The sequence below is a fragment of the Suillus bovinus genome, assembly GCF_016758785.1.
Source record: "Suillus bovinus strain UH-Sbo-P2 chromosome Unknown EDB93scaffold_37, whole genome shotgun sequence".
NCBI classification, from domain to species: Eukaryota; Fungi; Basidiomycota; class Agaricomycetes; order Boletales; family Suillaceae; genus Suillus; species Suillus bovinus.
Window position 1 is genome coordinate 180271 of NW_024542093.1, and position 27161 is coordinate 207431.

Here is a 27161-nt window from a genome sequence, read left to right on the forward strand (position 1 = left end):
GGCCAGATGTACTGGCTTTGCTGCAGTGACAGGTAGAGGGCGAAAGGGAATGCGAGGATGACAAGGATGACGAGGGTAAGGTCGGGGTAAGGGTATGACGCGAGGGCTGATACGAGGAGGATTAGGAGAAAAATGGTAGGGGCCCAGGCGTCTAGATGTTCTTGTAACATCATGCTCTGTTCCACCCGTTGACTGATCCTGTGGACAGTCCCCTTTACCCTTACTATCTGAACGGTAACCTATGATATGATGCATGCCGCATCCCCTCTGTCCTATTTCCTTTCCTGATCTATGACTTGGTGCGCAGTTGCACATTGTACTTATACTTAGCTCCGCAGTTGCACAATCGTGCCCCTGCTTGTTTCACTTCCTGTTTCTGTTCTTTGACTCATTTCCTATCTTGCATGTTCCAGTTCACCTATGACTCACCTCAAACGTGCCTTCCTTTTCTAGTATCACTCCATGACCAGCTCCTCTTCTGGTAGTACAAGTTATCATCCACTAATATGCTTTCCCTCCTCTATATAAACTCGCTATCATGTATCTAGTTCCTTAACTTGAATCTACTTGGTTCTTGACCTCCTACTCCTAACAAGAGTGATCTCTTCTGCCTAGCCAGCAGTCTATATTCTACTTTCTTATCTGCTCATCACGGATAAGTCTTTAGTCTCGATCTTTACTCATCGACTTCGTCGACAAGCAAAGCCTCTGTTAACTAGTTGGACTTCTGTCCTTCTATTAACACAGATCTTACGATTAACCTTCGGGTGTCGTAAGCCTTGGCAGATATGCTTATCATCGAGCCCCGCTTGACATAAGCTACCTGATTTGGACATAGGTGTTAAATCTTACTTGCCGAGGCTTCACCAAGTAAGACCCCTAACCTTGGGCCAGCCCAAGGACATCCTCGACCATTGATGACACACGCTCTGTTTGAGCATTGTCAACAGATACTATCCAAGTCCATAACATTCACTAACTATGGACTCTGAATCTAGTGTTTCTAAGTCATCACCTCTCACATCTGAGGCACCCAATAGCTTTCCCATTTTGAAGAGCAGCTTAAGAGCCAGGTCTGTTTATTATCAGGAGCATGATGGCCTATTCACTAACTATGCACTCTGAATACAGTTTTTCTGAATCACCACCTCCCACATCTGAGGCACCCCACAGCTCCCCTATTTTGAAGAATAGCTCAAGGGCTAGGTCTATTCATTATCAGGAGTATGCCCCTCAAGTCCATTATTTACTTATTTATGCACTCCAGTGTTTTGTTGCCTCCCATGTCTGAGGCATTTGATAACTCTCCCATCTTGAAGAGTGGCTCTTTCAGCTTACAGGATCACTCTCCAGTGACTCCAGACAGACATATCAAGTGAGTTTATTCAACAAGAGTGGCTTATCTATTACTCAAGCAGTTATTCACACTAGGAACTCTAGCACTTCACTGCCTCTCACATCCGAGGTGCCTCCAATTTTGAAGAGCTGTATCCACTCCTCCTACTTGAAGACTGGTTTCCCAGTGACCCTGGTTAAGCCTAGGTCTGTTTAGCATGAGCTATGTGATGTATTTTGCAATGGTATTCACTATAACTTCTTAGAGTATCCAGTGTTGGATCACTGCCTCCTACATATGTGTTACGACTTGGATGGTATCTGTTGGCGACGCTCAAACAGAGCGTGTGTCGTCAATGGTCGAGGACGTCCTTGGGCTAGCCCAAGGTTAGGGGTCTTACTTGGTGAGGCTTTGGCAAGTAAGATTTGACGCCTATGTCCAAATCGGGTAGCTTACGTCAAGCGGGTGCGAGACGATGAGCTGTATCTGCCAAGGCTTACGACACCCGAAGGTTAATCGTAAGATCGTCGTTAATTAGAAGGACAGAAGTCCGACTAGTTAACAGGGGCTTTGCTCGTCGACGAAGTCGATGAGTAAAGATCGAGACTAAGGACTTATCTGCGAAGAGCAGATAAGAAGATAGAATATAGACTGCTGGCTAGGCAGAAGGGATCACTCTTGTGAGAGTAGGAGGTCAAGAACCAAGTAGATTCAAGTTAAGGAATATGGTACATGGTAGCGAGTTTATATAGAGGACAGGAAGCGTATTAGTGGGTGATAACTCGTACTACCAGAAGAGGGAACCGGTAAAGGGTAAGACTATAAAAGGAAGGCACATTCGAGGTGATGCACAGGTGAACCTGAATGTGCAGATAAGAAAGTGAGTCAAAGATCGAAATAAGAAGTGAAACGCGCAGGGGCACGATCGTGCAACTGCGGAGCTAAATATGAGTATGCATGTGCGACTGCGCACTGAGTCATAGATCGGGAAAGGGAACTGGGCATAGGGGACGCAGCATGCGTCGTATCATAGGTTACCGTCCAGACGGTAAGGGCAGAGGGACTATCCGCAGGATTAGTCGGGTGGCGGAACGGAGCATGGGTATGCTTCGTCAGCGAAAGGGTCTGGCCAGATATACTGGCTCTGTTGAAGCGACAGGTAGAGGGCAAAGGGGAATGCGAGGATGACAAGGATAACGAGGGCGAGGTCGGGGTAAGGGTGTGATGCAAGGGCTGAGACGAGGAGAATGAGGAGAAAAATGGTAGGGGCTCAAGCATCTAGATGTTCTTGTAACAATATGAGGCACCAGCTAGCTCTTCCATACTAGGGAGTAGTTCCACCATACCACATAGCTCCCCCATCCCAAGGGGTAACTCTCCTACTGCAAAGGCTTTACCCCTCTTTACCACCATATTGGATGAGGGTTGCCCCATAGTAGATAATATATACAGTTCTCACAAGAGGCCACACAAATACAGCTTGCTGCCATATCATGCAGACCATGAGAACTTTCTCAAGAAGAAACCCAAGCTATTCCTCACAACCGTACATCTCTCCCTATCAAAATGCAGTTCAAATTCTTATATATGTGTTAGTTCACTTGTGATTGATCCCCTGATTCTGAGATATATTTCAACCAGCGCATGCTTGAGCTATCCTCATGACTGATGAAATGGAGGAATCCCAGGCACAGTTGAAGACCACTGACTTACAGATAGGTACACTCCAGAACAGCCTTCATGATGCTGGAGTGGCAGTAATAGGGAACAAAGGGAGAAAGAATGCCAAGGAGAGCAGAAATGGCAGGATGTTCCCTGGGTACAAAGACCATGAGGTTGATGACAGCAGGGATGTGTACAATTCTTCAGTTTCTTCTGAATGTGATGGCAGTGTCAATGGGAAGCAGGCCAATGAAGAGTCATATTACTAATGAGCAGCTCCACCATTCAAATTCCTCATCCTCATTACTCTTATATGAGTGTTTATAGAGCACATATGTAGATATGTAGCCTGTTGTAGTATCACCAGCAATGCCTAGCGGTACAATTATGATAATATGAGCTTATCTTTTGATGGCAGCTAACTCCTATCTCGACAATTGTGGCACAATCAGCAGTCTAGAATGAGCCCCAGCGCTAGAAATTCATACTCGAGCTGAATCTTATGGTTCTTCCACTGATTTGAGTCATTGGCTCATGCCTCATGTTGCAATCGGTAAAACAGTGCCAGCGGGCCTGTTACAAGAACATCTAGACGCTTGGGCCCCTACCATTTTTCTCCTCATCCTTCTCGTATCAGCCCTCGCATCATACCCTTACCCCGACCTCACCCTCGTTATCCTTGTCATCCTCGCATTTCCTTTCGCCCTCTACCTGTCACTTCAGCAGAGCCAGTACATCTGGCCGGATCCTTTCGCTGATGAAGCATACCCATGCTCCGTTCCACCACCTGACTGATCCTGTGGACAGTCCCCTTGCCCTTACCGTCTGGACGGTAACCTATGATATGATGCACAATGCATCCCCTTTGCCCTTTTCCCTTTCTTGATCTCTGACTCAGTGCGCAGTCGCACATGCGACTTATAGATAGCTCCGCAGCTGCACAATCGTGCCCCTGCGCGTTTCACTTCTTATTTCGACCTTTGACTCACTTTCTTATCCAGCACGTTCTGCCTCGCCCGTGTCTCAACACGAACGTGCTTTCCTTTTATGGTTATGACCTTTACCGATTGCCTCTCCTGGTAGTACAAGTTATCACCCACTAATACGTCTCCTGTCCTCTATATAAACTCGCTACCATGTACTATATTCCCTAACTTGAATCTACTTGGTTCTTGACCTCCTACTCTCACCAGAGTGATCCTTTCTGCCTCGCCAGCAGTCTATATTCTATCTTCTTATCTGCTCTTCACGGATAAGCCCATAGTCTCGATCTTTGCTCATCGACTTTGTCGACAAGCAAAGCCTCTGTTAACTAGTTGGACTTCTGTCCTTCTAATTAACGACGATCTTACGATTAACCTTTGGGTGTCGTAAGCCTTGGCCAATATAGCTTATCATCTCGCACCCGCTTGACATAAGCTACCTGATTTGGACATAGGCGTCAAATCTTACTTGCCGAAAGCCTCGCCAAGTAAGACCCCTAACCTTGGGCTAGCCCAAGGACATCCTTGACCGTTGACGACACACGCTCTGTTTGAGCGTCGCCAACAGATACCATCCAAGTCATACAGGGCCTACAGGTTCACTTTGAAGTCAAGCCGATCGTGAGCTGTTCATTCATCTGCCCACAAACTTGAACTGTATGCTTTATTTAAAGATGAGCATTTTCACTTTACGAGGTAATCTGACCTATAATACTGGATTTTGCTACCATGCTTCCACTTGCTACGAAGTACTTTATAACTCACAATTGATGGGCGCACTCACCTATAAAGGCTGATGTGCTAGCACCTAAACATCTCAGTTTCATAATGAACACTGTAATGTAAGTTTTCCTGTCTTGTAGTATTTGACAAAATGTCTAACACATCAGTAGTCGTACCTTTTCTCTAGGTACAAGCATTTGTTAATAAAAAGAGTTTCGTAACAAACACTGAAATTTGTACCTTTTCTCTAGCATCGCTTTAGCTCCTCCGTTTTATAAACGAGATACCATTCATTCAGATTTATTTACTACCATACTGACTATTACTCTAGTATTTATATATTGGACTATAGTTCACACTCGTTCCTCGCTCACCGGATCCTCGCTCAAAAGTTTGAGGTGTGTCTGTGATCTTGTTTAGGTCTGTTTACACCATGTCGTCTCTAACCGTGGGTCCGTTTTTCTCCAAATTCTGACATTTGCGACGACCAAATTCCTCACGTCTAGTTCAAGTACAGATAGACTACTAGGTACGGATCGTGTTTAGGCAGACGGCTTAACCATGTCCAGATAGGGTCTGGTCATTTCTCGTTTCCGCAGTGATCGATGTGTCTACCGCATTTCCAATCGTCTTCTTCCTCAGATACCTAGCAATGTCTACAGAGCGGATTAATATTCAGGCCTCGAGGAAATTCCTTCTTAGGGAAAATAAACCGGCTATAAGCCCAAACCTTATCAATATTATCCCTAGCGCACGTGCACGTTAACTGTTGCAACGGACATCCAACAGATCACTTGGTACTAGTATTGCACTTCCATTCAAGGATTCAACCATGCCGTTTATACGTGATTCCGTTTGCTGCGTCAAACTACAGTTAAACTCGAATGTCAGACCGCGCTTACTCGGAACCGGCAATATCGAGACTAAGTCCAATTAATCAGTCGTTATTCGGTCCGTGTCACAGGCGAGAGTCATGGAAAGATCCACGGAAGCTTTTCATACTAGGAATACAGACTTTGATATTGCGCCCTTCCGGCTCTTAAAAAGGCCACCAAGAACTTTACACGCCAGGCCTCCGGACTATCCTTAACCATCCCCTTCAGTCATGAATCAAAACATGCAGCCAACATTGCAGGGGAAGCCACAGCCCGCCCCACTATTTCTCAGCGACTATCCTAAAAATGCAAACTCTTCAATTTCTAGCGGCCAAGATTCATTGCATCCGACCGACGATGTCCTACCCCCTGCACATACCAACAGAACATTGGTGCTGTGTTTGTAGGTTGTTTTCGTAAATCCTCTTGCTCATTGACTGACTGTCCTATCTCAGTGATGGAACCGGTGATCAGGTGTGCGGACTTCATTCTCTTAAAGCGCTTAATGTTTGACCAGCCGAGCAGTTTGATTCTGATGTATGTTGCTGTTTCTGTTTCGCAGAGTCCTTCACATCTCACTGGCCATTCAGAACTCTAACATCGTCCAGCTATTCAGCATGCTCGTCAAGGATAATCCCGCTTTGCAGATGGTTTACTATCAGGTAATGTTAAACAAGATTTGGACCTGAACCAGGCTCACCCATGATAGGCTGGTATAGGAACATACACTATACCGGAAATGGCCACACCCAGGATGGCTAAGGTTTCCAAGACTGTTGACATGATGGTTGGGACTCATCTCAACGCCCATGTAATGGGTCAGCTATACTTATACTCCTTCCATCTTCGGTTGCTCATTTCAAATAGGAGGATACGAATTTCTCATGCAGAATTGTGAAGTTAGAACGCGCTTTCCGGACTATGCGACTAATTTTAGGTTTCGCAGATGATGCTGGTGATAAGATCTGTATATTCGGCTTTTCGAGAGGCGCATATACAGCGCGCGCGCTTGCTGGAATGTAAGCCTTTCTATATCGTTGTTGAATGAAGTCTCAACGTATTATGCTCGCAGGATTCACAAAGTCGGACTTTTGCCTCGCTGCAATCATCAACAGGTTCCCTTTGCCTACAATATGTACAGCCGTGATGATGCAGAAGGCTGGGCGCTGAGCTCTAAATTTAAGAAGGCTTTCTCTATTAATGTGGACGTCGAATTTGTCGGTGTTTGGTGCGTTCGCAGCGCTGGTTCGGTGTGATCAATAATCTAAACTTCACTTGTGAATAGGGATACCGTTAGTTCGGTGGGAATCATTCCTAAACGACTGCCCTTTACGAAGGCGAACAGCAGTATCAGGTACTTCCGTCATGCAATTTCTCTCGACGAACACCGGGTGTATGTATCTCGAATTTCTTTCCAGTAACTCGCTATCTAATTTGCAATGGTCAGGCGCTTCAAACCAAATCCTTGGATACGCCCGACCGAAGAGCATAAGGCATGCGGTGTTAAACGTGAACACATGCCTCGCAGCTTCAAGAGGGTTCTCCCGAAACGGCATGAACCCGAAAACACAAACACCCCAGACAGCGAAGCAACGAAGAAGTCACATCACCATCACGAGTGTCAGGATCAGATGGAACAAATGTTCGCAGTTAGCGACTCAGCACCCATCAAGGAGACGGACGTCCAAGAGGTTTGGTTTGCTGGGTGTCATTGCGGTAAGAACCTCGAGTTCGGCAAAGTACAGTTCTAATCATAAAGCAGACGTCGGCGGAGGGTCCGTCCAGAACGGTACCCGCAATAGTCTGGCCCGCATTCCGCTTAGGTGGATGATTCGAGAATTGTTCAAGCTTCAAATCGGCATCCTCTTCCACCGGAACATGTTCACGAAAATCGGCATAGATCCCAAGACTCTCTACCCTGTATCCGCAGCTATGCAGCCTCGGCCTCCTCCAGTATACCAATCTCCGCCGGCCCCATCTTCTGGCGCGCAGAAACTGACGATAAAGGACCGTGCGACGCCACCGCCTAAAGTTATTACTGATGATCCTGCGATGATCGTCTATAGTGACGGTTCTGCATTCGTGAGCGAGGAACTCGAGGACTTGGCTGACGCTACCAGCCCCATGTATGATCAGCTCCGTCTCGCACCTGTATGGTGGCTTTTGGAGATCATTCCACAGATGCTTCACTACCAGGATGACGAGAATAACTCTTTGGTTCACCATTACACGTGCGTGATCTCGTGCTCTATTTACTTTTATGCTGACTTTGATGGAAGGGTTAACATGGGTCGTGGCCGGCACATCGCGCGCCAAAACAACATTGGCGTCAAATTCCATAGGAGTGTCAAGATTCGCATGGAGGCCGATAATCTCGCAGGTGGAAAATACTGGCCCAAGGCGAAACTAAAAGTGGAACCTGAATGGGTTGACTGAGCTTGTTCCGACGCGATGTCACGCACTTATGCGCTTGGCCTTTTTAGTTTCTGGCCCGTAATATGACTTGATGATATATTGTACACCTGTACGTGGTGTTTGCTACATCGTAGTGGATGATCTTGGAATGACTTATGTTATTAACTTATGCGCGTTGACGTTTATGCTAGCTGTAGGTGTGTTGCGACGTGGTCATGATACTTCAGGTGAGGAAAATACTCGGTTATAGGGCGAAAGGGACTTTCTTCATGATCAACGGTGTGTTCTATGTCTAAGGGGATACTGACAGAGGCTAAGTGACTCAAGCCGACGGACTCTCGGTTACCTCCATGCAGGAAGGCAAGGGTACGTTATGGAGTTAACACCCGCTCTCCCAGTCTCTCCTGCGCGGCGCCTTCACATATTCGAGTCTCGAGCTTCATGCAAAACTTGTCTTAATTCTGTGATGTGAACGTGGACTTGTACACTGACCTGTGAGTCCTGCTGTCGGTTTCAAATTTCAATGGAGGAGTTTGTGAGAGAGCTAGATCAACGCCGGCTCTTCAAGCTTCAGTAGGTGAAAGCAAAGCAGAGTATTGAATGATGTACGCTCTGATCTCGGTCGTTACCCTCCCGCTTAACACCGGCTACCAGATGACATTGTGTCCTATGCAGATCATGGATTATGCGCGACGGAAATCAAATCGTCATGATACTGTTCTGCATACTAGCGAGTGGAACTACTTGGCAGCGGTGAAGTTCAAGGTTCTTCGGATCTTGCTTTTCGCCGACGGAGGACCTTTTGGCTGAATGGCAGGCTTGGCTGTCATGGCAGGTCGACCAGGCTCGACCTTCTGCTGGAACGTCCGTGCCGTGCCTCATCACTGACGAAGGTAATGACACCAGGCACGACCTGTCACAGTTGGAAACAAGAACACAGACTCGGATATGACATGCACTACCTGTCGGATCTGGTTTCTCATACTCTGACAGATCGTGTACCACGCCCGTGATGCTGCTAAAGATGAGCATGTGACGGTAATTATTGGGGTCTCGCGACACTACCCATCACAACGAGTCTACACTGTCTGCTAGTACTAGTAAGTGCCCAGCCCTTTCCTTTCGACTACAGAGGGATTTCTCCATTGGTGGAGGAAGTGCGTCTACTGGAGAATAAGTAAAGTGGGTCCTTGAGGTGGATCATCATAGGATCTGTGCTGGTGTTTCAACTCGGAAGAGTTCAACATCAGTACTGGAGAAACGCTAAGCTCGGGCTCTTAGCTCTCCAATACATCACACCGATGATCAATCGGATATGGTGTAATGGTTAACATTGCCGCCTCTCACGCGGCAGCTCGGGGTTCGATTCCCCGTATCCGAATACTTTTTCTTTCTTTACATGCTGGACTGATCATGAAACACAACACATCGAATCTCCAAACTCCTCCAGATAGAATTTGTCGCACTTTTGGGCTCGCTAGACTCATGAATACAGTTGCACGCCCCACGATCGCGCTAAACCAAGTGACATAGGAGTACAAGCGTGCTAGATGGGTAACAATGGGGAAACGAAGGAACAACAAAGATAGCATCTATCGATAATAAGCAAATAGCACTAAGCGTGGTACACTGACATTCCAAGTTATGACCTCGCGATAACTTGGACAGATTTCTTATTCTCCCCCGCCAGCGAGTTCGAGAATCAACCGACATGCAACATCCATAAATACAAAGGGCGAAACCACTTCGTCCTCCTTGGGTGCGAGATGGTCTTTGTCCTTGATAGATCGTCCATCTGAACTCGAGTCAGGGAGATACGTATCGGGATCAGCCATGTCGAATTTTCCAGCGCCAGGTTCGGCGGAGGCTTTGTACGTCTTTTTGTGGTGGAAGTCGACGAGATAATTTATCGAGTCCACCATGTAGAGCTGGAGATTCATGAGAACCTGGCAATGCGTCAGTTGCATTATAATTCTTGGCAGGAAATAAAAGTGTGCGTACCACAACGTCCTGGACCCTGGCTCGGGTCTCTACAAAGTAGACGCTTGCAGCTACGCGCAAATCTACCGAGTCGCTCCCATCCATCTCCCTCGCGCGTTCAATCCTTGCGCCCCCATCCGTGCCGCTCCTTGGTCGAGACTTGACACCTCCTAAACCACCCAAGTTCCTCTTCTCCTTCCACTCCATTCCGAGTGCTTTGAGGGTTCGATAGATCTCCAACATTACTTCCATGGGCGGACTTCTGCTGCGAATCCCGAAGTGCCACTTCGTCCGGTGTTGTTTCTTCTCTTTAATAGGCCATGCGCGTTTAGCATTTGCATATGACGCTAGATGGTGCTGTTCAGGTAGCTGGTCGGGGAGGGGTAGCGAAGAGTTGAGCACAGCAAATGTGTTGAGGTCGCGTTCACCGTATTCACCATCTATCGGAGGAGTGGAAAAATCGAGTCCATCGTCGATGTCGTCATCTTCTTCACCATTGTCATATTCAGCGTTGAATTCGGCTTCAAAGGGATTGTCTTCGAGATCGCCAGGGGGTGAGAGGGCGTTGGGTGAGAGCGTATTCCGGGGCTAGAGGATCATCAATACAGGCGCGAAACTATGAGTATCGGTACTCACATCCATCGCTGCGAGCTGGGCATCTCGTTCTTGTTCCTCGAACTCTGCCACTTGGAAGATGATCAGTCAACCAGTGCTGTAAAAATTAGCTATGCAGATAATGAAGATACCTACAGTCACGGCCAGCACGGCGTTTGTCCCGTAGAAGCATGTATGCAACCTTGACCGCGTTCCCTTGAACTCCGTCATCCCGCCTCAGACACTCCCAGATATCATCCTTGTCCACTGCTTCCATGCGCGCTGCCAGTTCGTCAATTACATCCTCCTCAATGCGTCCCAGACCGTCAATAATCTCGAAGTCAAGTACCTTGGCCTGGGTGACAAGGGACGATAGCGTGCCAAGCACAGGACCAGGGGGTGGAGGGAGAGGGGTTAGGTAACGGGGAAGTTCAGTCCTGAAGAATGGGTGCTGCGTTATTTCGGGGATGGTAATACGTTTGACAGGGTCGATAGCGAGCATGTGGTTGATGAGACCGCGGGCATCAGCACCAAGATAAGACGGCATATGGTAAGAACCCTCTGTAGGATGTCAGTACGTACATTCTCAGGCAGAAGGCTAAAAGCACGCGGGAAAAGACGTACGACTAATTTTGGTGAACAGGGTTTGAACATCATCGTCTTCAAAAGGTAGCCTTCCACATAGCATGACATAGAGAATTACTCCACAGCTCCAGACGTCGATCTCTGGGCCGGTGTAAAGCCCTCCTCGGATCACTTCTGGGGCGGCATAATTGGGACTACCACAGCTCGTCTTGAGGAAATCACCATCCTTGATCTCATTGGAAAGTCCAAAGTCCGCAATTTTGACGTTGAGATCGTCATCAAGAAGTACGTTCTCTGGCTTGAGATCTCGATGGACGATTTTGAGCTTGTGGCTGTACTCTATCCCAGAGATGAGTTGTTGAAAGAACCTCCGGGCTCGGGGCTCCGGCATCCGCCCGTTAGCTACGATGTAGTTGAATAGCTCGCCACCTGCATACTCGAGAACGATGATAATATCTGTAGGGGTCGAGATCACTTCGTAGCTGAAAAAATCATGAGATGGAACAGTGATGATTGTTTGAAGGACATACAGCTTGATGATATGTGGGTGCCGCAGGGTTCGCATGTACTCTACTTCCCTCTGGACACGAGTCTTGGTCTTGGTCATATGGATGACTGCCTTAGATATGTACTTCATTGCAACTTTCTGACCTGTTATGGTGTGGGTAGCCACTAGAGAACATTCGTTAGTCCATCCACCGCAAAGATCAAGCAAATTTGTAAGATGTACTTTTGACCTTGCCAAACGTCCCCTCCGCGATATCTTGTATGACTGTGTATTCACCCAGCTTTGTCGCTGGGTACACTGGTTGTTCGCTCATGGCGGAGAGCCGTCGGTGGATGAGTAGTCGTTGCCGTTGTCGCGATCGTGGAGCTCGTACTGTGCGTCTGAATTGGGGGAAAATTGGGAAGATGCTGGGATTGATGTTGTTACGTACTTGATTTTGGGGTCTCACTTGCTTATGTATTATATCTTGTGATTCCCAGGTTGACTCAACCCGAGTCTTTGCTTGGCAATAACTATAACAAAGTTCAAAGCCAATTTTGGTGTAGATTCAATTAGGCGTGGATTTTCTTGAGAATGATTTCCCATCTCACTTTTGACGTATTCAATATATCCTGACATGTACATCGATGGTATACTTCAAGGAGACTTTTCCAAGGTTCTATTTCTCCCGCTTTCGGTTTTGAAGTAGGGTATCCATGTCATTCGACGCTGCGTTGCGAAATTGTTATGATCTAGCGCAGTGCGGCGTGCGTCCGACTCGGAAGTCGCAGTGACAAATAAAATGGTCGCAAGATTCATTCTCGAGGACGGGGATGGACTCACCGGCGCGATCAACGAGCTCATTCACCGACCGATTAATACAGTTGTTTTACGTTGACTCCTCCTGCGATCCGCATGTCATCCGACTTGCCATCAAGTTTACGATAACTTCTCTCCATTGGAATGAAACTCAGTGCATATTGTTAACAATATATGATATTTTCCTGCCAGATTCCTTGCACTACGGTTTGACAACCCTTCCGAGTCCGAGCGATATGAATTTCAGATCGGACCACCCTCATCTCTAGGTTGAGAAATTTGAAAGCATGAACGGTGTTTATCTGCTATCCGTTGGGTGTGTTCTCAGCTTGAAAACTGTTCGTGACGAGCTGTTTTGGCAATATATCCCTACCTTGTACGAGGCGACAATCCGAATGTTCTGGAGCAACCTTCTCTTGCCACGTCCCATAGATAATGCAACGCCGCTCCGCTGGACCGGAAGGTAATTTCAATTACATAATGTCGCGCAGATAAATTTTGACTTTGCTTGTAGATAAGTCCGAGTCATATCTAGATGCTCGCTCTCCGACTAGTCACCGTCACGATCCTGTACGTCCGTCTGTGCTGCATCAACTACAATCACTACTGGTGCAACGACATCTGTGACCTCCATAGTGGCTAACGGTGCTACAATAAGGCCGAACGATTCAGAGAGCCTTCTTTTGCGATGATCGCCATTCAGGCGATAATGGTAACGGCTAAACGTGAATGTTGGACAGTAAACTTTTGAGGTATTTCTGCTTGATCTTTGCTCTTATCGTTTTGAACGCTGTACTATACAACCTGCCAGAAAAAGATCACACCCGGTTTCCAGCGGCTCATTCAAGTTTGACAGCAGAACTCGATCTTCCACTCCACAACACACTGTACCCAATCTGAATCAGTTCAATAAATGATCATCTCGTTCTGAAAACAATTCGACTCTTGTCACTGCGACACCACGCCAGGTCCTCACTAGGCCACCCTGGCATTGCAACATACCCAGCTATGGCAACTAGGCACAGATAAGATTGCTGTTGTGTTTACATCCATGGCCGAGCGCGGACCGAAACTTATAAACGTTCCTCCTTTGGTCTCACACATGATATCCGTGGAATCCCGTCGCCCTTATCGAGTCGTTCACAAAAATGGAGGGCAGTGCGGTATAGCGGCGCATCAAAGCAGTCTTCTTACAGTCGCTTGATCTCTGGCAGTTAGTGAAGCATGCGACAAATAACTTAAAAAAAGTTGATATTGGTCGTCTATCTTTGCTATCAGTGTAACATGCCGTGAATGAATGGCATGTGAACTAGACGTACATCAGAGTTCAGATGGACACTGGTCTCAGTGTCTTGTTCCGACTAGCTCCTGCGGTGGGGAGCATCCAATAATGATGGACTTTGGTGGTTGACAACGCAATCAATTAAAACCTCGTCCTGTAAGATATCCTGCGAGTTTGGTACGCCATGTTAACGCGGGGATACAGTGCAGAAACCCTAAAATTCTGTCATACCCTAGCGCCGAGTTAGGGATAATTGCTTCTGGCGCGTTATAGCAGTAGGTTAGAAGATATGATGCGTAATTGTCTTCCCAGACTCGGCGAGCAGAGTCAAATCTCTTTGGTCAGCTAGGAAAAAAGTTGAGGCGCCCGAATTCAATTGGAGATAAGTAGATAGGGTCTTTGTCAGGAAAAAAGCATTCAGGTTTGAAATCTGGCGAAGTACAGCGAAAAGGGTGCAGTCATAGCGCATAACCTACTTGGTGTGTACAATGTGGCGCATACTTGGGCCGACCAGGTGAGAAGGAACTACCTCGGTTGTCAGATAAATGCCGCCATACAGATATCGTTGGAGCAATAAAACAGCACAGATTCATAAACAAAACGCACCTCTGGAGTTCTTGATTTCAATATCCATTCACTAGTCTTTCATTACCAATTTTTCGGTGATGTGGCAGGCGATTGTCGACTAGCATTGTGCTCCCTCATGTCAATTGGGAACGTTTTCAAAAAAAATCTATTTCCCTTTGAAGGATTCGTAACAAGGTTCAGACAATCTATTTTTCTTCCAAAGATTGGTCACGAGGATCAGCAGGTTTAGATCGCAGTGAATAGCTACATACCAGCGAGTGATTCCAGTAAGCTACACGACCACCCAACCCTGCAATGATGTCACAGGGATACTTGACTCAGCAGGCGGCGAGCGTCTCATGATAGTCCGATCTCCTTTCTTGCTTCACAGGGATGGGAAGCCAGAGTATCCAGATGTCAGGTGTCTGCGATAGACCCTCCAAATACAGAACAGTGTCATGAAATGAAGTTGCTGGTCGCTCTGAGCTTTTGATTAGAGGACTTTTTCTCGCTTTAAACACGCACTTGTTGTGTATGCGATGAAGGAAATAATATATACTTGAAGCGGTTGTAGACAGTCATAAAATCAACATGTTCAGGAGGGTCTCCATCGCTCGAAAGATGGTATGAAATATTCCAGGATCTTTGGGATAGGATCCTGTGACACGCGAACGACGATAAGGATCGCCACGTCAGCATAACTCTAAAATTTGCAGAGGATCGTCAGGTAAGATCATCAAAACCAGTAATTTCGTGTATAGAGGCTGAATGGTAAAACATACAGATGGATATGCGGGAATGATGCTCCGAGTGCTATGGTACAGACATGCAAAGGAAAAAAAAAAAGGAAAGGAAACGCGGAAAAAGACACGCAACGTAGATTATGGAGCCACTTTTGTGGCGATCACCTCCTTCTTAAGCGCATCGCACTTGATTTCTTGCGCTTCAGCATGCTCGATTGTCTTTGCGAGTTTCTCCTCCCTGGTCTGCAAGCGCTGCTCCATGCCAAGGACGAGGAGGCGGATCTGTTCTACCTGCGTTAACGTAGATTCAACCACTGCTTGAGAGACAGGCGAAGAAGTAGATAAATCAGGATTGCCCGACTGGGGTGTTGGCGTCCCTCGGAAGACGGACCCCATGACAGCACGAGCGGCGAATGTCGACGAAGGTGGCGCGATGTCGAGCACACTCTGAAGGCATATCAGATGTATACGATTCATGAGATCTAATAGGAGTGTATACCTGCCAATTCTCGCCCGCGAATTTGGCCAAGGCTTGCTCCAACATTTTCTCCCTTGTCTTCACCCTATGACAACATACCGTCTGGAGTGAATAATAGACACGCAGCATGTGTACGCACCTGTCCAGTTCTGCCATGCACCTTTCATTCTCTCTCTGAGTTCCCTGCAGAATCAAATCCAGATTTTTATATTCCTTCTCCAGCTCCTGGATCCTTTCTATGGGTGGCCGCAAAGCAAGTTGTTGTTGTAGAGTCAATATCGTCGATTGAAGCTTAAATAAGTCCGAGTCAGTTTATTTGAGCTGCACAGATCGTCGCCCATGATTGATTAAGCTGACCTTATCATTCTCGCGATCTTTGTCTAGGAGCTGCCGTCGCAATACATCTTCGATAGAAGGCTCGTCGCCCTCACGAAGAATGCCGAGATCATCTGTAGCTAGTGCAAGAGGTGTTTTTCCGTAGTTGCGCACACTCTGTACACGGCGCATGTTCGCCATCTGTCTTCAGGTCGTCGCTAAGCAAAAACCTGGACCCTCTCCAGAACGCGTGTTGACAACTGCGTGCACGTGATTGACGCGTTTGATGGACTGATTTGCGCGATTCAGGACCAGAATCCTCAGCCTCTTAGCACACCAACACACAAAATTTCACTGGAACTATAACACTGGTGGGACAACTCTACTATACATTGAATTCTTGCGCACATATCGAATGTGCCCACCACAGAATCTTGATACAAAAACCGTTGCAATAAGAACGGACAGAAAATCATTATGCGGGAGGCTTTGTTTACAGGATGAAAAGACAATCATGAAGGTAATTTACTCTGGCAGTGCAAATGAAGGCGAGAAAATAGTTGCGAAGTCAATGTCTGTACGATTCGATAGGCGCGAACGCTTGGAGGTACGCTTCTGTGGTGAAGAAACACTGGGCTTGGAGTCAAGGACAACGGAAGTGGTTGCCGGATGTGCTGGTTTGGTGAGCCGCCTTCTCGGCCTGGTTGCGTCTTGATTACGGACGAAACTTGCTTTAGAAATGAGAAGTGGCGCGAACATCCTTTGAGTAGTAGTACGAGAGCTTTGTTCGCGACCACCTGAATCTTTAACGCCCGTTATGTCACTCCTCTTCGCAAAGGTCACTGTTACAGCACGCCGCAGTCTTGACCAAATTCGTTTCGATGGTGATGCCCGAGGAACGCTAGGTCTGGATAAAACTGTGTCTATGATTGGCGCTTTGATAGAGTTCGCTGTCGAAATTCCAGAAGTGCAGCCACGGGAGTCGACGTTTCTGGCCGGGTTCTTGTTGGAGAGTTGTGCGTCTAATGCATCTAGCCTGAGTCTTTTCCCTCCCTTTTCGGTCACAGCTGCGGAGACATTAGAGGAGCTGCGTGCGCACGAGTCGAACGTGATGATGGCATTACCTTTACACGCGGAAAGATCCGAGAGATCAATATCGTGGCTCGCGTCAAGGTTCGGTGGTTGTCCTGGGAAGGAAGACATGTCGGCGAAAACCAGTGGGGAAACCGGAGACCACTGCGCAGTTGACGTAGAGTGATTGGCAGAATTCAGCTTGGGAGATGACCGGGCAGGATAGATCTCTCGCTGTCCTGAGGAAAATGATGGCCTAATCATTACATAGAATAACACTTGGCGTTAGTGAAGACAAGGACAGGGAACAGGAATCTATACTCTTGAGATGTGAAGTAGTTGGCTGTCTCAGCGGGAATGTTGGTAGAGCTCTCTGTAGATAATTTTCCGGTGCTTCGCGAATCAGAGACAGCAAACGGATCCATAGAACTATCGAACATCGTGGAGAGAGAACCAGGGCTCGCAAAAGTTTCTCTGTCTTCGGTGATGGGGGAAAGATCTTTGCTCGAATGCTTGAGCGTTGTCTCCTGTAACTAAGATGGTCAGGCATAGTCAGTGGCCGGCGCATTAACATACTGGTTGGTCTGGATTCAAGACAGTCTCGGGGAATGGAGTTGGGAATTGAAACGGAATGTTGTCAGAAAACTGCTTGTCATCCGATGTGTGTTTTGTGTTTAGCACATAGAAGTCGTGATCGTGGTTCTTAGCGGGTATTTAACGCTCGTGCTTTGAACATCGCTGAAGACCGACTTACCTTGAAAGAAAATTGTCTCCTTACGCGCCTCAGTCTATGTCGAGGCGCGGGTGTGGGACTTGTATCGTGTACCTATACAACATAAATTTGTCTTGGATTTCCCAGCGATACATTCTTGTAGCTCACCGCACTCTCCTTGAGTCATAAGACATGGATGGTGACCAAAACTTAGACAGAAGGTAGGATGTATGCGTACCTGATGAGACTTCGGACACGCCTGAGAGTAGCCATTTGATCTAATGCGGCTCAAGAGCGGGAAACAATGATCAGCGAGAATATCATTAAATCTAACATCATGTTCGTCTCCAATGTTAAAGGAAGAAAACTGCATCAATGGTCATGCACGACTTAGTTGAAGACAGGTCTTACGATAGAAAATTAAATTGTTTGTTACCGTGAATGATGCCTCTTGGCCATGCGACTGCGATTTTCTGGTCGCCGAGCTGGGCGATGTGGTCCAAAGGACTCTGTCTAGATCATAGGAATCGAATTAGTGGAATAGTTGGGTATCTTTCGGCTGATCATCACCAGGTCTATCTTGTGGGAGCTTGAACAGGGGATCTGGAGGTGAAGGTGTTATCTCAAAGGACTGCACCATACTGAAGTCAAAGTATATAAACATCAACTTGAAAGCACCGACAGGTTTGGGTTTGAGTATGAGCTTGAGGATCCGCCGGGTACTGGTGAGACCCATCAACACTATTATTAGCAGATATGATAATGGTGGCCAGCTGCAACGATACGACGGAGGCAGCGAACAATTGATATGGTTAATGCAGGTAGCAGATTGCGGAGTTCGCACCATAGGACTCTGAATTCCGGATGGCGTCCGGGATTCTAAATTTGACGCGCCACTTGTAAGCGCTCCGTGGGAACAAAACCCGAGCCAAGTTCAAAAAAACGTTTGAAACTTCCGAATCGCTTCTAGAGAGTTGCTACTCTATAGTCTAAGCTCGACTTCTTGCCAGTGGATGATTTGATATGATCTGGTTGTCATCGACGTGGACCGTTCCGACCTGGTGATGGGCCACCCATGAAAAAGAGACTTTGATTGATGTAAGTAGTGTTAATTACTAGTACTACTTACCCGCTCTGAACATTCTGTTTAACGTGGATCGAACAAGAATCTTGCATTTAGTAGTACATAATTGCATGTATGTGCATATCTCGTGTGCCGGGCTTGTGAATCAATCGATCATTGCTGCATCATCGTTATGTCAATTCATTTCGGTCGTATGCGTCGTTTCTGTGATAGGATTGTCTATGCCTCTTCAAGCTTCAAGGCTTTACCTTCTTCCTTCGGAAATCGACTCATAGCGAATGCTAATTATGATCAGCGCTTCAAGAATCAAGTTAACCGTGACATGTTGGCTATGCTTTTGGTCACTGAGGGTATTTATATCGTGCAAGAGGTTTCCTCATTTCTCTCCCACCGACTACTTGCACCCCATTTCGTTCACAGTAATTCATGATGAGTGAAGACCATAGGCCAGATCATCCTCCAGAAGCCTGCGAAGCAACCGTTCATGAAAGCTCGGTATGTAGTCCGACTTGAGGGCTCACTCACTATGGATGAGCACTTGTGAAATTCATCGTCGGATCTGACGCTTTCTTCGTCCAGAGTCGACCTCGTGGTCAAGTCCAGCAGACTATTCAGAAAATTTCAAAAGGCTTCACCAAGAAATTCTCTGTAAGTAGACAGCTGGGTTACCTGATTTTGAATATGGCTGACATCGTGCAGAAACCTTTCAAGCGTTCCCGCAACCGCATTCCTGCGGTCCAGAATGTTGATCAAGGTTCTTCATCGAATCAGAATGTCGAGGTACGTACTCGAAATTGAAATTCCAATCAAGTTTTTTTTTTATCAGAGGCGCCTAGGACACGTCATACCTGCATCCTTCCACCGGTGACAAACATCCTGCTTCATCTGAAATTCCCAGTGTCTGCATCAACCAAGGGTCATCCGGAGAACCTGCTTCGGAGGTACTTGTACCACGTTATCTGATTTTCGTCTCTAATTTTTGTTGATCGTATCAAGGTTCTTGCCGCCCCGCCTAGCGCAAAGGAAACACGTCGTTCCGCATCAACTGATGCTGAACTTCAGGCTGCCCATGAGGCTTTAGAACACATGAGAACACTCGGGGGACCTGCGCAGTCTGCGACATCCGCCGCCAGCAATGCCTCAGCAAGTCTCACTGCTGCAGATAATTTCAGCACCACATACCTCCAACCCCTGAAAATTTTCGACACTGCCATTGAAAAGATCGCAAATGTATGGGTAGCTCTCCTTAGTTGGTAGTGAACTAATCAAGTTATAGGTGCATCCATACGCAAAGATGTCGTTGGGCGTACTTTCTGCTGCAGCCAAAGTACGTTCTATGTTGCTCGGAGATCTGCCTCCCGCTCAGAAGTTATGGTTAGATTATTCTTGCTCAAGCGGAGCGCGACGAATCGGTACAACGCCTTCTCCAGAAATTAGATCAAGTCTATGGCTTCATTATTCAAGACGATAATCTTTTCAAGGTTGAATCGATGAGCGATGTCGTCAGAAAGATCGCTCAGCAGACTCTCGAGTGTGCCCGTTTTATCAGGGATTACTCAGAGACGAAGAGCTTCTGTTAGTCGTCGGACTTTCGCATTCACACATGAATCTGATACTTGTTATGATAATAGGGAAGAGATTCAGTAAAAACATCATGGCGGAAACGGATGTTATCATCACACAGTACAACGACGTCTTGGATGGCCTTATGCAGCGATTTCGGGATCAAGCTCATCGGGACGTAACTGTCTTTATCCACTCTGCGGGTGCGCATTTATACGTGGCTCTGGTTTTACATGTACTCATACCCTTAAAGGTGAAACACTCGATCTCAGTGGCATGGTTTATGCAGGGGGCGCAGGACTGGATATTACGAAGCAATGTCTGCCAGGCACTCGCAAGGAAATTCTCTCCCAGATCATCGAGTGGATCAGTAGTGGAGATTCTGTTTCGCCCGTAATGTGGCTGTCTGGTCCCGCAGGCAAGGGCAAATCAGCCATCGCTCACACGATTGCCAACTGGTTTAAGGAAACGGGAGGCCTTGGCTCATGTTTTTGTTTTGATCGCCGCAGAGAAGCAGACCGTCGCCATGAAAAGATTTTCTCCACCATCGCGCGTGACCTTGCTGATCGTGATCCAGCAATGAAGCGAGCATTAGCGGATGCGGTCAAGGATGCAAACTCACTCAAGAAAACGACAGATATTCTTCAGCAGTGGCGCGACCTTCTCATGGAACCGCTAAAGAAGTTCTCTGCGTCAAGCGTAGGGCCTGTCTTGATTGTGATCGAAGCATTGGATGAGAGTGGTGGATCGGAGACGCGGCGCAACATCCTCCGCATACTTGCAGGTAGACTTCAGGACAGAGGACTTCCCCAAATCACCGAACTCCCTTCTAACTTTCGGATTCTCGTCACCTCTCGCCCACTTCATGATATCGAAATGGAGTTTGAAGGCGTCGATCATATTCTACGGTTGTCCATGGACGCTATTCCACCAGAAGTCGCAAAGCGCGACATTCGCGCCTTTGTAACTGAGGAGCTGAAAGCGGTATCAGAATTTCGGGACAGCCATTCTGCAATGCTTGCTGAAAAAGCTGATGGACTCTTCGAGTGGGCGCGTCTCGCCTGTGAATACATCAAAGACACCCCTCCGGGTGTACGCCGAACGCCTCGCTTCAATGCCCTCGTGAACCGCAGTACCAAAAAGCAGAAAAGCCTCTTGCACGACATGTATCTGATGATTTTAAAAGAAATCATGAACAGGAATCAATATGATGACGACGAGTACGAAGAAGCATTAGCAGGGTTTCGGTCCATGATGGGACAGATACTTGGCACAGCCGAGCCACTCCCGCTCGATTCCCTTAATATCATGCGGAGCTACTTTCTAGACCGAAGCAAGGATGACAGCATGGACATTATTAAAAGTATGGGGTCCCTCCTCAGTGGCACCAGCGACTCATGCACTCCCGTCCGACCTCTTCACGCATCTTTCTACGACTTCCTGACAGAGAAGTCATACAGCGGAGACTTTTACGTCGAGGTATCTAACGTCCAACGTGACCTTGCATTTGCATCACTACGAGTGATGGAACACGGCCTTTGCTTCAATATCTGTGATTTGAAGTCGTCGTACCTCCCTAATTCCAAAGATACGGGGCTGCCTCAACGAGTCAAAGCATCCATTTCCCCACATCTCTCCTATTCCTGTCGATTTTGGGCTACCCATGTTCAAAAAACGGACTTCGACGATGAGCTCGCAAATGCGATCAAGTCATTCTTCGATGACGAACGATTGATGTTCTGGATTGAAGCACTCGGACTTCTCAATGCAATCAGTGGTGCAGTTACTGTGCTTCCACTCGTTGCCAAGTGGCTGAAGGTGAGCACATGCCTCCGAGACAGTGTAGTACGAACAGCTTATAGATAAATACAGGGCCACTCTGGATATGAAGATTTGCAGTCCGCCACGATGGACGTACAAAGATTCATTCAAGTGTTTGGTGGCATGATTTTACACAGCACACCGCATCTGTATTTATCAGCGCTTCCATTCTCGCCCATCAACTCCACCATTGCTACTAAATTTACGACAGGATTTCCGAATAACCTTCGTCTTGTGTTCGGCCGCGATTTGAACTGGACAGTTGTTCAGGCCGTCATTAATGGGCACAACGACGAAGTCAACTCAGTGTCATTCTCACCGGATGGTACTCGCATCGCGTCTGGTTCTTCGGATAAAACTGTGCGGCTGTGGGATGCAGGGACGGGACAGCCATTTGGTGAACCCTTGGAGGGGCACACTAAAGCAGTTTTGTCAGTCTCGTTCTCACCGGATGGTACTCGCATCGCATCTGGTTCTTTGGATAAAACTGTGCAGCTGTGGGATGCAGGGACAGGACAGCCATTGGGTGAGCCCTTGGAGGGGCACACTGGACCAGTTTGGTCAGTCTCGTTCTCACTGGATGGTACTCGCATCGCGTCTGGTTCTTCAGATAACACTGTGCGGCTGTGGGATGCAAGGACAGGACAGCCATTGGGTGAGCCCTTGGAGGGGCACACTGGAGCAGTTTCGTCAATCTCGTTCTCACCGGATGGTACTCGCATCGCGTCTGGTTCGGAGGATATGACTGTGCGGCTGTGGGATGCAGGGACAGGACAGTCATTGGGTAAGCCCTTGGAGGGGCACACTGGACCAGTTTTGTCAGTCTCGTTCTCACCGGATGGTACTCGCATCGCGTCTGGTTCTTGGGATAACACTGTGCGGCTATGGGATGCAAGGACAGGACAGCCATTGGGTGAGCCCTTGGAGGGGCACACTGGAGGTGTTTTTTCAGTCTCATTCTCACCGGATGGTACTCGCATAGTGTCTGGTTCGGAGGATATGACTGTGCAGCTGTGGGATGTAGGGACAGGACAGCCATTAGGTGAACCCTTGGAGGGGCACATTGCATCAGTTTTGTCAGTCTCGTTCTCACCGGATGGTACTCGCATCGCGTCCGGTTCGCAGGATATGACTGTGCGGCTATGGGATGCGGGGACAGGACAGCCATTGTGTAAGGCCTTGAGGGGGCACACTGGATCAGTTCGGTCAGTCTCGTTCTCACCAGATGGTACTCGCATCGCGTCTGGTTCGGAGGATATGACTGTGCGGCTGTGGGATGCAGGGACAGGACAGTCATTGGGTAAGCCCTTGGAGGGGCACACTGGACCAGTTTTGTCAGTCTCGTTCTCACCGGATGGTACTCGCATCGCGTCTGGTTCTTGGGATAACACTGTGCGGCTATGGGATGCAAGGACAGGACAGCCATTGGGTGAGCCCTTGGAGGGGCACACTGGAGGTGTTTTTTCAGTCTCATTCTCACCGGATGGTACTCGCATAGTGTCTGGTTCGGAGGATATGACTGTGCAGCTGTGGGATGTAGGGACAGGACAGCCATTAGGTGAACCCTTGGAGGGGCACATTGCATCAGTTTTGTCAGTCTCGTTCTCACCGGATGGTACTCGCATCGCGTCCGGTTCGCAGGATATGACTGTGCGGCTATGGGATGCGGGGACAGGACAGCCATTGTGTAAGGCCTTGAGGGGGCACACTGGATCAGTTCGGTCAGTCTCGTTCTCACCAGATGGTACTCGCATCGCGTCTGGTTCGGAGGATATGACTGTGCGGCTGTGGGGTGCAGGGACAGGACAGCCATTGGGTGAGCCCTTGAAGAGGCACGTTGAAACAGTTTTGTCAGTCTCGTTCTCACCAGATGGTACTCGCATCGCGTCTGGTTCTTGGGATAACATTGTGCAGCTGTGGGATGCAGGGATGGGACAGCCATTGGGTGAGCCCTTGGAGGGGCACACTGGACCAGTTTTTTCAGTCTCGTTCTCACCGAATGGTACTCGCATCGCGTCTGGTTCGCAGGATATGACTGTGCGAATGTGGAGTGCAGTGAAAAGTCAGCTATCCCTCGAGTCCAGAGCGCCAGATTCTTCCACATCTCCGCTGCATCGAAGCACCACATCTCCCGCCCAAGAAAGCCATATCATGCCGACCAACACTTGTAGCGATCACCTCATCTGCTTCTCGTCCAGCCTGGAACACGTCCTGTCCAACCCCGCCGACTTGCTCGAACCCACCTCTCATCATAATTCTAATTCAACCCCTTTCTTTCTGCGGGCTGATGGATGGATCACGGGACCTGATCATCAGCTTCTTTTCTGGGTACCTCCTGCCTCCCGACATGCATTTTATAACCCTTGTACTTCATTGGTTATACCCAGAGGATATCCTGAACTTGACTTGAGCCGCATGGTACATGGAATACACTGGTCGAGCTGCCGAGATGTGTGAGTTATTAATCTTTATCATTCATCCTTTCAGCTGCTAACATCAATCCTGTCAGTTCCACGTAACGATGCTTTTATTGCTGCAATATCGAGTGTATCATCCGATTTTTTGATTCCCCGTCAAGTTTATACTTAGTACCGACTCTGAATTTACTGTTATTCGACTGAACCATGTGCTGAGAAGAGACTGAGTGCAACTCAAATGTTGCTGCTCATTCATGAGAGCGCGTAACGAAACCTAATTCTTCAGAGACGTGGTTGTACCCTTAAAATCATGCAGGTTGAGTAGGCGTTACAGGCGCTTTGATGCTCCTGTTTTGAGACGTCACCACCATCAGCACCGATATGATTACTTTTGACTCGAAGTTCTTTAAGGCAGCTGTACTAGTCTTTTGATTGAAGTGTGAGATGCAGTGGCCTCGTGCGCCAAGGACGCGCTGATCGACTTATTTTCCAATTTGAATTCTGATAAGATCATCAGTAGTAAATGAACTCCAGCGTTGCTGCTTAGTGTTGCACGCTGGTATTGTGCAGACTGAGGCCTGAGGGATGCGTCCACGATGGCAAATTACCCATTTCGCCAGGCAAAGACGACTAGCAGTGGTAGGTTGCAGTTATGTAGACCATCCATCGTTCACAGGCGAGTTTACAAAGAATTTGATAACAAACCCAGCTCCTTTGAATGTGCCATAATTTCCGGTACCTGTCAACAGTAACTCCTTGATGAAGTCGACGTCTATGGTTCATGTCATAAGAGATCAGCTCGGGGGTCATGAGTTAACAATATTCATATTCATTCATGTAGTATGTCTCTAGTTACAGACATGCCAATTGGTAGATTGAGGAGTAAAGCTTTTGCAGCAAACAAAAGGAATTCACCGCTATCCTTCTGGGTACTTCGCATTCGTAATGTTACTTGTCAGGGAGGATCGGACTCGATAGTCGATGTTGCCTTCCCAGGTATTCAAGGACACATAGTACATTGTGCCTGGTATGGGGTATCACAGGAAGATCGTGCCATGGACGACATCATAGGCTTGTTGAGTTACCATTTGTTCCAGAGTATGCTGGCACGACTCCGTGGCATGGATTACTCTGGCGACGAGCATAATTTCTCCGACGAGGACAGGAATCAGGTGACTATTGTTAATAACCGACTCCACGAGCACAGCGTACTATGAATCAACTACACAACTTACGATGTGCGAAGAGAGCAGGACTCGATTATCTTTGCGAGTCGCTGGGTCGCGGTTTCCATGGCTCGAAAAGAAACACGAATGACATTGCCGCTAGTTGTATTTACAAGGTGTGATGTCTACGATCGAGGTGATTGGTCTACTGAGCTTATGGGCGAAGGCGCGCAGCGCCTCCCGGTCCCGAGCTGCAATTCCTGCATGAAGAAGGTGAGCTGCGATTCCCAAGGATGTAGCATCAGCAAAAGTGCTCAAACCTGACGAGGCCTTGGAAGGCCTAACAAGACCACACACGACCTTGCGAATATTGGAAGGCCTGCGATACCTTGCGAGGAAATAGCCCCGTCTTGGATGGCCTTCTTAGAGTGCATCTAGGATGGCTTTTCGAGGATGTACGAGGTAGGTTGACCTTGCGAGGGTGCTAAGGCTGTGGAAGCTTGCAAGGGTATACTAGGCCTTGCTAGATCACTCGAGGTTTATATACAATAGAAGGCTTTACGAGATCACGCGTGTTAAGTGTACTTTGAAAGGCCTCGAGAGGCAATGCATTAGTGTATAGTACTAAAATACATCATTTGTACGAAGTCCGGGTCACAGTAAAGTCCAGAGCGTGATCGAGTCGATGGCAGTGGTCAACAAGCAGCGAAAACGAGCAATAGGGAATGAAACAGCAAGAAAGTTCATGGTCCTAGTAACCATTCTTGCGTCGACCGGAAGTTCGACGTGGGGCGTCCGGAGCCGTAGTAGTTTTCCTCCTTCCTTTTTGCTTTGAGGGCTGAGCGAGGGGTGGTGGAGTGGAGTTGTTGTTGTCAGTCAGATCTGACAGTGGGGATGAGGGGCGTGGAGGTGATGGTGCAGTTACTGGCCGGGACTCCTAATCATGACATTAACAGAGTGAAAAAAAATAGACCTAGTGACATACCCCAATCATACCCCACTGCTGCTCAGTCATGAGCTCACCTACTGAATACTCACGCTCATTGCGAGCAGTACGACGAGGTTTCGGCTTGGGTTTCGGCTTGATACGTGGAGGCTGGTCCTCGTCATCGTGGTGAATAGAGGCACTTGCAGGACGGTGTTGCTCGCTTGGGCGAGGTCGTTGATCCTCTCTAACAGAATCTGCAGGGCTATGGCCACATATTTCAGTCATGTTACTACGTAGAACCCTGGCTCCGGACATGCAAAAAGGCTGTAGAATCCATGCCAGCCAGTCACCGGCCGGTAGACATAGGATCAGTGCTGGCCAGTCTGTCTAGGAATTCTAGTAATAGCATTCACAAGCATATTGCAATCACTATACAATATGCAGAACCTGTGCTGGCCAGATTGTATAGTATATTAGTACAGGATGAGCTTATTGGATAATGTTCGGGCCAGCCTAACATTTACAGAGGGTGATATTAGGGTGGCCATTCAGTCA

At 47.8% G+C, this 27161-nt stretch overlaps 7 protein-coding genes and 1 non-coding gene across 8 annotated transcripts; 4 read left to right on the forward strand and 4 right to left on the reverse strand.

Annotated features, from left to right (window-relative positions):
• Positions 1 to 5809: 5809 nt before the first annotated feature.
• Positions 5810 to 8015, forward strand: EDB93DRAFT_1251555 (uncharacterized protein; the record flags this gene model as incomplete). The annotated part of the gene is made up of 12 exons (XM_041453171.1): positions 5810 to 5982; positions 6035 to 6053; positions 6105 to 6116; positions 6170 to 6241; positions 6289 to 6397; positions 6447 to 6473; positions 6526 to 6598; positions 6652 to 6807; positions 6865 to 6972; positions 7027 to 7295; positions 7342 to 7810; positions 7859 to 8015. 12 exons carry the CDS (start codon positions 5810 to 5812, stop codon positions 8013 to 8015), a joined length of 1644 nt encoding a protein of 547 aa, XP_041306567.1.
• A 1271-nt stretch (positions 8016 to 9286) lies between these two features.
• Positions 9287 to 12079, reverse strand: EDB93DRAFT_1152742 (kinase-like domain-containing protein). The gene is made up of 7 exons (XM_041449761.1): positions 11884 to 12079; positions 11684 to 11825; positions 11193 to 11635; positions 10725 to 11129; positions 10611 to 10660; positions 9996 to 10562; positions 9287 to 9940 (listed from the first exon to the last, which is right to left on the reverse strand). Exons 1-7 carry the CDS (start codon positions 11972 to 11974, stop codon positions 9668 to 9670), a joined length of 1971 nt encoding a protein of 656 aa, XP_041306568.1. The 5' UTR covers positions 11975 to 12079; the 3' UTR covers positions 9287 to 9667.
• EDB93DRAFT_t74 lies at positions 9304 to 9375 on the forward strand. Its single transcript has one exon. It is a non-coding gene; the product is annotated as a tRNA-Glu (tRNA).
• Positions 12080 to 14867: 2788 nt separating the features above from the next.
• On the reverse strand, positions 14868 to 16130 carry EDB93DRAFT_1152746 (uncharacterized protein). Its single transcript, XM_041449762.1, has 5 exons — positions 15887 to 16130; positions 15669 to 15820; positions 15551 to 15614; positions 15091 to 15498; positions 14868 to 15011 (listed from the first exon to the last, which is right to left on the reverse strand). Exons 1-4 carry the CDS (start codon positions 16043 to 16045, stop codon positions 15190 to 15192), a joined length of 684 nt encoding a protein of 227 aa, XP_041306569.1. The 5' UTR covers positions 16046 to 16130; the 3' UTR covers positions 14868 to 15011; positions 15091 to 15189.
• An 84-nt stretch (positions 16131 to 16214) lies between these two features.
• EDB93DRAFT_1152750 (uncharacterized protein) lies at positions 16215 to 18452 on the reverse strand. Its single transcript, XM_041449763.1, has 8 exons — positions 18198 to 18452; positions 18039 to 18140; positions 17866 to 17972; positions 17796 to 17804; positions 17670 to 17741; positions 17492 to 17617; positions 17237 to 17448; positions 16215 to 17171 (listed from the first exon to the last, which is right to left on the reverse strand). The coding sequence occupies exons 1-8, from the start codon at positions 18361 to 18363 to the stop codon at positions 16370 to 16372; spliced, it is 1596 nt and encodes a 531-aa protein (XP_041306570.1). The 5' UTR covers positions 18364 to 18452; the 3' UTR covers positions 16215 to 16369.
• A 476-nt stretch (positions 18453 to 18928) lies between these two features.
• On the forward strand, positions 18929 to 20291 carry EDB93DRAFT_1337981 (uncharacterized protein; the record flags this gene model as incomplete). Its single annotated transcript, XM_041455378.1, has 7 exons — positions 18929 to 19206; positions 19291 to 19359; positions 19411 to 19491; positions 19548 to 19652; positions 19708 to 19941; positions 19988 to 20038; positions 20091 to 20291. The coding sequence occupies exons 1-7, from the start codon at positions 19138 to 19140 to the stop codon at positions 20289 to 20291; spliced, it is 810 nt and encodes a 269-aa protein (XP_041306571.1). The 5' UTR covers positions 18929 to 19137.
• Positions 20292 to 23868: 3577 nt separating this feature from the next.
• EDB93DRAFT_1152786 (uncharacterized protein) lies at positions 23869 to 24720 on the forward strand (the record flags this gene model as incomplete). The annotated part of the gene is made up of 3 exons (XM_041449764.1): positions 23869 to 23874; positions 24010 to 24552; positions 24605 to 24720. 2 exons carry the CDS (start codon positions 23869 to 23871, stop codon positions 24550 to 24552), a joined length of 549 nt encoding a protein of 182 aa, XP_041306572.1. The 3' UTR covers positions 24605 to 24720.
• Positions 24721 to 26429: 1709 nt separating this feature from the next.
• Positions 26430 to 26891, reverse strand: EDB93DRAFT_1251560 (uncharacterized protein; the record flags this gene model as incomplete). Its single annotated transcript, XM_041453172.1, has 2 exons — positions 26430 to 26615; positions 26664 to 26891. 2 exons carry the CDS (start codon positions 26889 to 26891, stop codon positions 26430 to 26432), a joined length of 414 nt encoding a protein of 137 aa, XP_041306573.1.
• Positions 26892 to 27161: the final 270 nt, after the last annotated feature.

Excerpts from the sequence above, each read along its gene's own strand:
- EDB93DRAFT_1152742 (XM_041449761.1), bottom strand. The coding sequence starts at position 11,974 with ATGAGCGAACAACCAGTGTACCCAGCGACAAAGCTGGGTGAATACACA. Across the intron at positions 10,563-10,610 it reads CCCAGCTCGCAGCGATGGAT|CCCCGGAATACGCTCTCACC; the intron begins GTGAGTACCGAT and ends ATGATCCTCTAG. Across the intron at positions 9,941-9,995 it reads CCAGGGTCCAGGACGTTGTG|GTTCTCATGAATCTCCAGCT; the intron begins GTACGCACACTT and ends ACGCATTGCCAG.
- EDB93DRAFT_1152746 (XM_041449762.1), bottom strand. The coding sequence starts at position 16,045 with ATGGCGAACATGCGCCGTGTACAGAGTGTGCGCAACTACGGAAAAACA. Across the intron at positions 15,821-15,886 it reads AAGATCGCGAGAATGATAAG|CTTCAATCGACGATATTGAC; the intron begins GTCAGCTTAATC and ends GACTTATTTAAG. Across the intron at positions 15,499-15,550 it reads TCGCGGGCGAGAATTGGCAG|AGTGTGCTCGACATCGCGCC; the intron begins GTATACACTCCT and ends ATATGCCTTCAG.
- EDB93DRAFT_1152750 (XM_041449763.1), bottom strand. The coding sequence starts at position 18,363 with ATGGGTCTCACCAGTACCCGGCGGATCCTCAAGCTCATACTCAAACCC. Across the intron at positions 17,618-17,669 it reads GGAGACAATTTTCTTTCAAG|AACCACGATCACGACTTCTA; the intron begins GTAAGTCGGTCT and ends ATACCCGCTAAG. Across the intron at positions 17,172-17,236 it reads AACTACTTCACATCTCAAGA|GCCATCATTTTCCTCAGGAC; the intron begins GTATAGATTCCT and ends TGTAATGATTAG.